Raw genomic sequence first — 12820 nt, 5'->3', positions numbered from 1 at the left:
GTAAAACTCATAACTAACATGTGTGCATAAGTAGCAAAATAAACTAAGACTAGGAGCTTAGAGCTCACTACAGTTGCAACGGTCGTGTCTATTTGTAAATGGAATCTTACTGGGTTGTAGACTCACCCCCTTCTTTTGGTTGCAAGTGTAGGTTCAGGGACTGATGCCACCACTCACAGGACTTAGTACGACTCAACCACATCAGAAGTATGATTTTTCTTTATTTTTATTTTGCTTTTGTCTTTGGATGGTTATGATATTGTAAATGGATGTATGAACCTTCAAGTATTGAATAAAAAAAAAAAATTTCATGCACGATTTTGTGTTGTTTTTGAGATTATTGAGTAATTTCCCTCTGGGAACTAACATCCACGAACCCGGGCTCGAGAGGCCCCGGATCGGGTCGTTACACCAACATAGTGACCGACCACAATGGGTGGTGGCTGCCTCCGGTCGACTCTCGGACAGAGGGGAATGCGGCGACAGATAAGAAAGGGGAGAAGAAGAAAGAAGGGGAAGAAGAAAAAAAAAGTGAGGAAGATGAGAAGAGGAAGGGTGTCGGCGATGGCCGGCGTTCAGACAAAAGGGAAAGAGAAGAAGGTGAGGAGAGAGGTCGTCTGGGGGTGTCAACGACGACGTTGCTCTGACGAGGCCACAGACAGGGAAAGGAAAAAGAGAAGAGGGAGGAGGTGGCACCGCAAACGAGGCTCACGACAGCGGCACATGGTGGCGACCGAGATGAAGTGAGGGAAGAAGGAAGGAAGGAGAGACGGCGTTGGCCAACGATGGTCGGCAATGGCTCGGCTCCAGCGAGAATGTAGATGGGAAAGGAAAAGAGGCGACAACGATGGCTCCGACTGATAAAATAGGGTTAGGGTTAATAAGAGAGATAAAATATGAAGGGGCGAGGGCGGGGAAAAGTGTCAGTCCATCCCCGCATGGGGATGAATTTTAACCTTCATCCCCGGTCCAAATGGGGGGAGGCGGGGCGGGCCCCCGCTTTCCCCAAGTCCACTGCCATCCCTATCCTTCTCCCTGTATATATCTTTTTAGAATGCTTTTCAAGCTCAATTTAGCTCGATTTCGAGCTCGGAACCGAGCCGAGTCTAAACAATGCCGTTGAAGCTCGGCTCCAAGCTCGAGCCAAGGGGCTTTTTGAAACGATCCTAGTTCTAACAGCTTAGGCTTGCTCGTGTGCAGCTCTTACACGGCTGGAGTTTGGATTGACCCTAATAACATTAGGACATTTCTCATACCCGGATATCCTTGTTCAGTTCGGATCGGGTAACCAAGACAAACCCGACCCATTTTCAGTCGAGACCATTTGTGCAGGCTGAAAGGAGAAGGTTCTCGACTCACCGAGCTTCTAAGGAGATAAAAAAGGAAACAACTAGGGATGGATGATTTTCCGATTGCGTTGTTATCCAAATGAAAAGGTAAAACTGAGTAGCAGCTCCGTTCTCTATTTGTTTCCCTCCAGTAAATCGTTTCTTGTTCAAAAGCAAGCAGAGGAGAAACTCCCTATGCGGATTTAGCCGCTTGATTCAGGAATATGGAGGAAGAAGGGTAGATTTAGATGCACTAAAGTTTCGAGAGAGAGTGAAACGAGTGACACCATGGATGCGGGTGTTGTAGCTCATACAACTCCATTCACTACAATCTCTGCCGCCCGTTTCAGGCACCGGGTATATTACTTCTTCCCCATTGTTCCATAAGTTGTTTTGGTTTCCCTCTTTCAACAGAAAGAATGGAACCCCAATGCTTTCCTATTACTCTTTTACTTGGTACTCCTCAGATTACGTCAATGTGGTGTTGGTAAATTGCCTTCTTTCATGTGGGTTTCCTCTGATTTTATGTTTTTGTTGAGTTCCCATGTGAGAATTTTGGGGTTTGGAGGTCAAACTTGAAACCAACTGCATCTTCCTTTTTATTCGTTGATTTTTATAGGTGCGAGAAATGGTTTTGTGAAATCCCTTGGTTAAAGACTATAGGGCAATCTTTTTAGTGTTATTTGACACGGAGATTTTTATTTTCAGTTGTTTCTGATACTTACGGGTGTTTGAATGCACCCAATTATCTAGAAAACTAGGATAAGTTGGGATGTTCTGAGATGAGCAGACTATGATGATCCCGCTTATCCCAGTTTTCTGGTTAGTTGGTGCGTTGAAAATCAATCTTACTGTACCGAGTCAGTCGTATGGTCTCCGGGCTCATGCATGCCGAACAACTGTCAAGAACTGGTGAGACCAACTTAGATAGGACATACATAGTGTTTTTGTTGCCAATTTGCATTTTTTCGTCTCTGAAACCAAATCTGGTTTCAACATACTTCCAACTGTGCTGCATGCTGTAGGGCTGACTATCAAGTTATTTGATTGCAAGTGGCCAGTGCACTCTAAATGATGTATAGTGCAACTAAATGCGTGCCTTCACTCATGAACCAAATGTCCACCAAGAAGCCAAATGGACAAATACAAATGTGTCACCAAGGACTCACTCACAAAACCCACAAAGGGATTCTTCACAAGAAGGCAACAAGAAGTAAAACAATATGTTTTTTATTGAATGTTCAAAATGCAAGAAGCATTACAAATGATAAGGGGGTGAACCCCTTTTTATATACAACAAGAGAGGTCTAAAGAGTAGTTGGAGCTAGTCCTACAGCTACAAATAGAGCCGTTGGACTAGCTCCAATGACTAGTCAAACTAGTATACCAAATAAACAAAAGAAAAGAAAGAAAAATATTTACAATGATTTACAATAAATTAAATTATATATACATATAATAATATATATACACTTGTATATAATACATATGTATACATAAATGTATATACAATTTAACAGTATAGATCCGGCCACTTATCCATATAAGTGGGATAAGCTGGTATTGCATTGTGTATTCTTCATTTATCTAGAGATGTAGGATAAATTGGAAGACTACATTATGTTGTAAGATGCATCACCCCATCTTATTCCCAATTTTTTTGGAGGAGGTACCCCCAACACTCTTTTAACATGGTCCTCCTGTCTCACTTTGATAGTTTGTAACTGTAAATAATTAAGAGGAAATAACATTGTGTCAACTATCGTGAATGTTAAGATTAGCTGCTTGTATAATTTGGAAAAGGTTATTGTTGTTCATTGAATGTGTGGCTTTCTCACCTTATTCACAATAACTCAGTTAAGGCATGTTGGGTTCAGATCTAGTGATTGTGTAACAAATTGAAAAAGAAAGGTGGTTGAGTCCAAATTTTCTGTTCCCACCTGATGTAAAGTAGGGATACCTTTATCCTGGCATATGAAAGGCTCTGTTTGCATCTAAGCTCATGTTATTTATATCATTGGCATCTTTCTGAATTCTACGTTTATACATGTTATCTGGATATCCTTTACGCAGATTGTGGCCAATAATGGTGTGGATCTGCTTTCCTCTTAATCTAGGTTTAGGACATAGAACCAAGGAAATTGTTATTGTCTAGAGGCTCCTTCCTTGTCACATTTTCATTTGAGTTTGTTTTCCTCTTTTCCCATATTTCCATTTTTGTTTTGCTCAAAACTTCTCCATGGTTTCCCCTATTTTGGAAGTAATTTTAATCGTCTTTGGCTAATTTTGAAGTTTTGCGTGCATCTCAATTCTCATCAGTACAAAAAGAATAGCTAAAACAATTTATCCCTTGTCAGATGATCATCTATCTTGTTAAACTTGCATTCTCGTTTGGTAATTTTATTTCTATTTTTATACATAATTTCCATTCTCTACATTTGAGTACTTCAAGTGCACATGCTTGAGCTAGTGCACGTGCATGTGCAATGTACTTGTGTTGGAGCAGGACAGGAGGATTCGTGGAACAGATCTAATCTTCAGTACTAATTAGAATTTCTAGGTCACTGTCTCCTTCTTAGCATATTTGTTGTTTTCTCAGATAATATTCTGTTCCTATTTCTTTGTTATCATGCTTACCTCAATGATACATATTGCAGCATTTTAATTTATGTGTTGGTTTGTACTGCCTGATATGAGTGGTCCTTATTTTCAACTTACGAGATTCATTAAGGCCTTAAAGTTTCTTATCCATTGATAATATACTACGAGCTTGGTTCAAGGGCTTGAGGTTATTCGTGTATGAACTGTTAAATCACTTTGATTGAATTCTTCATGTGCTTGGGATGGCTACAGATTATATTTAGCATTTCATGCAACCATTGACTACCTTTATACTTTTTAGTCCTCAACCAAGCATACTACTTGCCCAGCATTTATCTTTTAGTAGTACTAGATACGGTTCCACTTCTACTATTCCTATTTCACAACTTCTGTCTTTAGCCCATCTTCTATGTCTGGATGTAGGATCCAATAGTTGTGGCTTTCACAATAAATAGAGCTATCTTCTTGGTTTAATGATTTTGGAAATACTCAATTCTCACATTCTTTTTTTGACTAGATTGTTTTATTTACCACTGCAAACGTGTGAGGTCTTGGTCAGATCAGCATAGCGGCCTTGTACTAAGGTCACAGTTGAAAATGTACTGGGAATAACTGCCATTGGCATCATTTACGGAATCACACAGAGTTTCTGCATTCTGCACTACGTCTGATTTGTTTGATGAACTTTCCTGACTAGGTATACTTCCATGAAATGGCCTCCATCTTTTATATAGCTTTCTCAACCCCTTTTGTCAATTTGATTAAAGTCAGGGAGGATTATATTGCCTACTTCCCAAGCCCACATTTGATTGATCTTGTCTTGTAATCCAACAACGATTTTGCTGATACATTCCCTCAGAAGCTGGCATTGTCTGGCAATGCTAAACATAGTTTGTTAAAAGTTTTTTGTATTTTCTTAGGAGTAAGAACAACAATCCATATATCAACATGTTTCATATATACCTCTGTCTCTGCTATTCTTGCCTAAATGCGTGGACAGTTTCCCCCCCTTTTGGCCACTCACATTATTAGCCATCAGGATTTATTGTAACCTATGTAACATGGGTACTCCTATCAGGCCCCTGTACTGGTGTTGTATTCATATTGGTACTGGGTACTCTTGGGTAGAGGTGAATTGGGTTTCAAACTTTACTCAACCAATTTTATCCCTCTTATAATCCAATCAATGTGTATAGTATATGTTCAAACTTCAAAAGTGCCTGTGGCTTTCAGAGGTGAGCCATGTAAGACAGGGTGGTCATGGGGCCCCACCCAGGGTTTTCCCTCACTTCGCTGAGGGTTCCTCTTCATAAAAAAAATTACATATCTGTTGATTATTATTTGTTAGTTTACCATAGACATCTGGCATGCTTAGACTTTTAGTCTATGTAACATGAACACTCCATTTGGGGTGCAGTACCCGTGTCGACATGGGTACCGTCACCAGACACAGTGCCAGTGTGGGTACGCTGTGGATTGGGTCCCACACTCCGTCGGGTCGAGTCCAAAAAAAACCCAACCCGTGTTGTTTTTTTTTAAGAACCCCCACTCCCTCTCTCTCTGCTCTCTCTACCCTAACCCTCCGACTCTCTCTCTCTCTCTCTTGGCTCTCTCTGTCCTATACCCCGTCCCCCTGACTCTCTCTCTCTCTCTGCCCTAACCCCCGACTCCTTCTCTCTCTCTCTGCTCTCTCCGCCCCTTGCAGCGCTGCCTCTCTCAACCCCTTGCAGTGTCGCCTCTATCATTCCCTCACAGTGTCGCCCTCTTTGCGCAGCTCAGGTACTCCTCTCATCTCTGTCCCTCTCTGTCTTCCTCTCGATTTTCCTCTCGCCTCTCTCATCTCTGTCTCCCTCTCGACAGAGAACATATTCGTATCAATGAATTGTCCCTCATGTAGAGAATGATAATCATTTGTTGTAGTTGTAGCTTTACTTGTTATTGATTTTTGTTTCTTTGAATAAAAGTTGTTAGCCTATTCTGTTACTAGTTTAATTGGTTGTTAAATGTTAATTGTTTAAATGTTAAATTAATTTATGTTTTCTTGTTTGAATAATAGATTTTGATTTTTGAAATTTATTTTATATTTATGTAATATTATATATATATATATATACCACTGTGTCCCGTTACCCACATTTTTTATTGTTGCCATGTCGTACCTCCGTGCCTGCACCTGTACCTGTACCCATGTGACTTAGCTTTTAGTTCACAATTGATAGTCTATAACTTCATATCTAGAGCATTTAAATAGCATAATTGTGAAGTTTTGCATGTGTGTGTATGCGTGTTCCTTACCCATATACTCATTTTAAAAAAAAAATTCATGTTCTCTACCGTATCTGCACCCATACTTGTGACTTACATTCTAACAGACGATGGATATATGATCACTTCCTTGTTTGGTCATGCAACTCATTTGATGTTTCTTTCTTGAGGTTGTTCTTTGGAAGAAGCCACATTCACTTTACCTGATTTCACCTTTCAGGTGTGCTTCAGTTTAGTCCTTAACCCAACCTTTTCCTCACATAAGTTTGATTCCTCATTGTAATTTTTATGTATATAATTTCACGGTGTTCCACACAATCATCTTCTGGACAACCAACTGCTGAGCCACTGTTGTCCTGTCAATGCTTCATAGTTTTGTTTCCGAAGCTATGAAAGATTCTTCTATCCTATTTCTTGAATGATAACCATTGATCTAGCAGCTATTGATACTGATGAGGCTGATAATTTCATCGTGTTCCACACAATCATCTTCTGGACAACCAACTGCTGAGCCACTGTTGTCCCATCTATGAAAGGCTCCTATGCTGCTTCGTGAATGATAACCATTCATCTAGCAGCTATTGATGCTGAGTCAAAATGTGCTTTTTGTGCAGCCTCAGCTACAAAGGTTTATCCAATCTTTAATCTGCTTTGTGGCTCCATTTTGTTTCTTATATGTCTTTGCAGAGGAAGACATTTTCTGATTGCACCCCTTTCAGAAACGCTATACCTGCTAAGAGATGAATACATATTTTTTTGGGAACAGTATTCATATTTTTTCTGTAGGAAACCCCAATAGCAGCTGGTAGCTTCACATTAGTTCCTGCTTATAGGAATTCTACACATTAAAATTCCTTATTTTAAAAAGACTGGCCTCTTTTGAGAACATTTTAGGCTCTTGTTATTTTCATTATATATACTTGCCGTATTGAGATAAATATACAAAATTTTGATTAATGTTTTTCCAAAATAACTTTCTAAAAGGAACTCAATTTACTGTTTCTATCATCAAGTTAAGCGTGTGACTTTCTTCTTTTACCATTTCAAACGGAAGGTCTAAAATGTTAGTTCAATCTAAAAGGTTCCTGGAACAGGGCCAGGTTTTATTTAAACTAGATGTAGAGCTAAATTTTGCCTCTGATTATTTCAGTGACTTGTAAAGCTTTTGGAAACAAAAATGTAAGTCAGGCTTAAGCTGCTCTTTTTGCCCAAAATGGTGAAGTTTTTTATCAATATATTGTTGTATTATGCTAATCGAAAATATGTGCTGTCTTATCTGTAGGTAAAGCCTTTCAATCAGCACTGCCCATTACCTTGGTTGTCACCTACAATATCTCAGAATCTGCGAACTTCACCATGTTCTGTAAAAGTATCAATCTGGAAACAGTTTGATGAGTCTTGTAAGGCCAATGCTGAGATGAGTAACCTGTCGGAAAAGCTTTGGGAAATTCTACCTGAACATGCTAAAAATTTTCCGTGGAAGAAAGCAAGAACAATTCTGTTGGAGCGTGCTACTTCTCTTGGATTGAAGACGTTGAAATGGTCCCTAGTTATTTTCTTGGTGATCAGCTTTGTGTCAGATGTCTCCATCTCCATTTTCAGCAACAGAGAACTGATCATTCCATTTGGTCTATTTATTGGCTGCGCACTGGCCGAATTCTTGAAGGAAGTCTCTTTGGAGCTGGTGAAAACCAAACAGGTAAAATACTACTTTCTTGTTCATTCATGGCACCGGTTCTAATTCTGCCATGGCTCTCTGCATCTCTTAAGATTCCTATGCGGCTGGTAACACAGGATGGAGATATTTTCGCGCACCTTGCTGTTGTTGGTGGTTTTTTCATGCTGGTTAAGCTTGTTTTCGGAGGTCGCATGTTTCTCTCACATATTTGCAATGGTGCACTGATGCAAGTACTATGGTGGGGCAAGAAGTTGCAGGATGTAAATGGAGAAGAATCTGGGTCACAACTTTCAACCTCTGAAGATGGAGAAACTCTCCAGGGTTGAGAAAGCTGTTATGAAGACTCAGTAGCGTAGACTGAGATGTTTGAAAATTGAGTTTGATTTCATAATCATGAGATTGTTCCCTAAACGAGGGCTGATTCGTATGTGTGGGCTGATCTTGCTGTGGGTTACAATATATGGGTGAATTCTCACTTTTTTATATAAGGTCTTTGGCAAATTAGTCCCTTGTGCGGTATTTGTAAAATAGTCCCTGCCTTATGTAATTTTGCAAATCAGTCCCTTTCTTTTGTTTAACCCTTGCCAATTTGTCCTTAGAGTTAAGAGAGAGACATCCCACCCTCTGACTGCAGCCGTTAGATGCTAAGAAAGTTACCATTTTGCCCTAATTGAAGGACCTTTTTGCAAGACATTAACAAACAAGTTAGTGGACGGTTTTGCAAAAATAACCTAAAATTAATACTTTTGGCCCTCTCATAAGGATGATTTGTATAAAGAAAAGCATAAGAACATGGGATGAGTGGATATGCGAACAATCAAAATGTAAATAGTAAATATCCCAAAAATCTAACATAACTAAACAAAAAACAATAAACAGAACATTCAAAATTCAAAAGATTGAAATGGTGAAAAATAAAAAAAAATTAAAAATACAAGAATTAAAAACTGAAAAAAATCAACTACTCTGTTAGCTTCAAAATATGTAAGATTAAAAAATAAAGTATATAAAATAAAAAAGTCGAACACCCCTTGAAATTTGAAAAGCATGTCTCAAATTCATGTTTCAGTTGAAATTCAGGTATGTTTGCCAGCCGGTGAAGGAGAAGTCCGGGTCATATCTATCGGTGTCTCTAAGCCTTGGAATTTGAGATCCAAGCATCAAAAGCACCACCCTGGGCCTGGGTCTTGAAGACGAAGTCCAGATCCAAATAGACCCGGATCCGGTCCTTTAATACCACCTAGGGCCTGGGAGACTCGTGAGAGTAGAGAGACCGAGGAGGTTAAGAAGGATCGTTCACCATCTTATTCTTCTCCCCCGTTCCGTGGTATGAATCTTCTTGCTCTGCTCGCCTCTCCTTTCGATCGGCCACTCCAACCTCTTCGCAGAATGTATCATAATCATTCCAATCCTCCACTGAATCAGTTCTAGCGCAGCCCACAAAGCGTCTCTCACCACCATCACTAGCCACTGCTCTCACCATCACAAGGGGAAAGCAGAAATCTCCCCATTATGAGCTTGGCTTCTCGATTCGCCCACCGTCTCTCGAAAGGTTTGCGCATTTCGTCGAGACCCATCTTTCCCAAATTGGTCCGGAATCGTTCCGCCCTCCCCAATAAGGACGATGAGGAAGAAGAGGAAGTCTACGACCAGAGGAAGCTCCCCGCCGACTACGATCCCGCGACGTTCGACCCCACCGAACACCGGAGCCCTCCGACTGACCGAGTCTTCCGCCTCGTCGACGAGGTCTCCTCGCTTACCCTGCTCGAAGTCGCGGAGCTGTCGGGCATCATAAGGAAGAAGCTTGGAATGCAGGAGACTCCCTCCATTGCGGTTATGAAACCTGGGATGACGGCGTCCGTGATGGCGTCGGCCAAGGGCGGGGCCGCAACTTCGGAGGAGAAGAAGCCCGAGAAGACGGTGTTCGAAGTGAGGCTGGATGGGTACGATGCGGCCGCGAAGATTAAGATCATTAAGGAGGTTCGGAGTTTTACTGATTTGGGCCTGAAGGAAGCCAAGGATTTGGTGGAGAAGGCCCCGTCGGTGATCAAGAAGGGAGTCTCCAAGGAGGAAGGGGAACAGATTGTCGAGAAATTAAAGGCTTTGGGGGCAAAGGTTGTGATGGAATAAGCGCCCATCTCTTGTCTTGTAATTCAGGTTTGCTTTGGTTTTTTCCCTTTTCTGTTCTACTTTGTCTTCTCTTTCCTATGGATTGTTTTTTCACTTTGGAAAACTTTTTGAGAAAATTCACTTGGGAAATTAATGATATGGAGTTGCAACGATTTCGTTTGAGCATTTTCCGGGTGCCATCTTGATGGTTATGTTTTTCTTTTTCCTCCTTTAAATCTGAAGTTAAACTTGAGAGCTAAAGCAGATAGCCGGACACCATGTTCGGTAGGACAATTTCATTTTCATGTATTTGATGTCCTTGAACAGTGTAGTAGGAGATTTGAATATGCTTATGTGATTCCAGTAGCATCGTTGTTTGCTTCTGCTTCATGGAGATGAAACTCTACCATTTGGGTGTTGGCACCGATTTACTTTAGTATCTTGTAAATCTCTTTTATGGTTGTTTGTTAGTTCTAGTCTGAGTTCTTTTCATGCAATAGGACTCCCACTTGATGATGCTCATCTTTCTGAAATTTGTGTTCATCTTTTTTTTTTTTAATCTTCTGTTCCCAACATATCCGACTTTTTTTGTTTTCTTTCTCATTTGTTGAGTTCTCTTGGTCATCTCTTCATAATTTATATCCTTCCACACTGCATCTTTATTTCTTTTGGCCAAACAGCTATGAAGCAGAAAATCTCAATTTTAGGCTAGAATAACAGAAAATTGGGCTTAATTCTCTATGCCATTTGCTTCATCACATCTTGTTCTTGTGTCATCCCGTGGTTGTCAAATCCTATTAATTTTACACTAAAGTCTTGTAAGGGGACTTCTGTTTATAGTTTTGTTTGCTATCCTTCTCTGGTTATTAATCAGAATTTGAGGAATTATCTAGGTAAGGTAGATAATAGCTCTGCTTTCTACATTATTTTACTTGGTTGTTAAATAAGTATTGGAATATCAATGTGGATAATGGTTAGTTAATTGCTAGCTGCCTGAGTTCTTTTTAACAAGTAATTGTTGACCACGTGAGTATTTTGCTAGGGTTTATCTCAATGAGAAAAACAGTTTCTTGTGATATCAACATTTTGAAGTACTACAAATTTATAATTTATGAATGAATTACTAGGAAAATCCTACTTTGTTGCTTTAAAGGATGAGAAGGAGCTAAGATGGAGTTCTACTTGGATGTTTAGTAAAGTTCATTTTTGAATGGAAAAGAAACTAATCTAGATTCTAGGACTATTAGCAGGCATATACTATCTATTAGCAATCTAAACATATGTTGTGCCTCAACAAAGTGATCCTATGCCAAGAAATTAGAAGCTTAGTTGCTGTACAGGGTCTCTGTGTGTGCAAGGAGATGGGCTTTTGACTGTTTCATAAACAAGCAAACACTATGTCTAATGCATTAAAACCTATGTCACATGGGTGCGGGGGTGCGGCACTTTCAAAAACCTTGGGTGCGGGGGTGCGGCATGGGCAAAAATGTATATATATATATATATATATATATATATATATATATATATATATATATATATAGAAGGGGGATCCGGGGGTTCTCCCCGGAGAGGGAGATGACTAAGCTAAACATAAGATGGTTCTTCACTATCAATCCAAAGAGGGCCATAGAGAGACTATATACTCTTGTATACACAATTCCTACCTAAGGACTTGAGCCAACCATACAAAAACAAAAAACACAAAAAAACTTTGACTCAAAAGCCCCAAACATACAAACTTGGTCACATACCATAAGGCATGAACAGCCCAACATAGACCTATGCACCTAGCTAGCCTTAGGCGCACCAAGTAGGTTCCTAATAGGAACCAACCCTTCGGTTTGATTTTGATAACATTGGATAGAAGTAAATAGAGTTGTAATGGGTCAGGTACCCCCTTGATAGCCCTAGAAGTAGATCAAAGCACTTATTTGAGCAATTTGTAAATATGTTGGCAATTCATTGATAATTTTTTACCGTACAAGCAATTAAATTCAAAATCTATATAACTTAGGCCGCCATATGTAATTTTTTCCAAAAAAGGGGATTTTTTTATAATCTAAGGTCTAAAAATGAAGAGGACCAAAGAAGGAGATGGCTTTCACGGTTTCACCTAAGTGCGGTGCGGTCAGACGCTCTCCTTTGGAACCAACAAAAGGAGGTGAGAGCAGGATCAAGAGCAAGGTCAGGAGCAAGAGCAGCGGAAGCAGCAACACCATCTTTACAACAGGTTGAAGAGGAGGAAGGAGATGATCGATCAATCAAAGCAGGTGATGGAGGAAGACTTGGTGTTGGACACGGCCATCAGAGATTGGGTGCTCATCTCTCTCTCCCTTGTCATGGTCCTCATCGGCGTCCTCCGCCACTTCGTCTCCAAGCTCCTTCGCTCCTCCCAGCCCCCCAACCTCAAGATCGTCAAGGAAGGGTACGCCTTCTCCTCCAACCCTTCTTCGTTTTCGTCGATTCGATTTGATTCAATCATTTTTTCCTCCTTCGTTTTCGATCTTCCTCTCCTAACCCATCTGTTTGAAAAACGCTGCATACGACGGAAGCAAAACTCCTCGTATTTGCTTTTATCTTATACGAATTCCGACCCTTCTATGCTTGGGTGGTTTTTCCAGGCAGGTTGTTGTTAGAGCGAGGAATCTGAGAGCGGCCGTGAACTTCATCCCCGCGAGCTCATTTCGCGCTCGAAGGGCCTATTACACCAACGAGATGGGTAACCATTCCTTTTTTCCCTTTTGGGTTTCAGATCTTTCTGTCTATTTTGATGCGTATTCATGTAAATTCCGCATCCCATTTCATAGGGCAATTTTTAAACAAAAAAAAAAATCCA

At 40.3% G+C, this 12820-nt stretch overlaps 1 protein-coding gene across 1 annotated transcript; it reads left to right on the top strand.

Annotated features, from left to right (window-relative positions):
- Positions 1–1380: 1380 nt before the first annotated feature.
- Positions 1381–8395, top strand: LOC149834816 (uncharacterized). The gene is made up of 3 exons (XM_090011572.1): positions 1381–1685; positions 7477–7893; positions 7989–8395. The coding sequence occupies exons 1-3, from the start codon at positions 1617–1619 to the stop codon at positions 8196–8198; spliced, it is 696 nt and encodes a 231-aa protein (XP_089867698.1). The 5' UTR covers positions 1381–1616; the 3' UTR covers positions 8199–8395.
- Positions 8396–12820: the final 4425 nt, after the last annotated feature.

Source organism: Nuphar pumila, chromosome 6 (genome assembly GCF_984573655.1).
Source record: "Nuphar pumila chromosome 6, dmNupPumi1.hap1.1, whole genome shotgun sequence".
Classification (NCBI taxonomy): domain Eukaryota; kingdom Viridiplantae; phylum Streptophyta; class Magnoliopsida; order Nymphaeales; family Nymphaeaceae; genus Nuphar; species Nuphar pumila.
The sequence above is the reverse complement of the archived record's forward strand: the minus strand, read 5'-3'. Positions and strand labels throughout refer to the sequence as shown.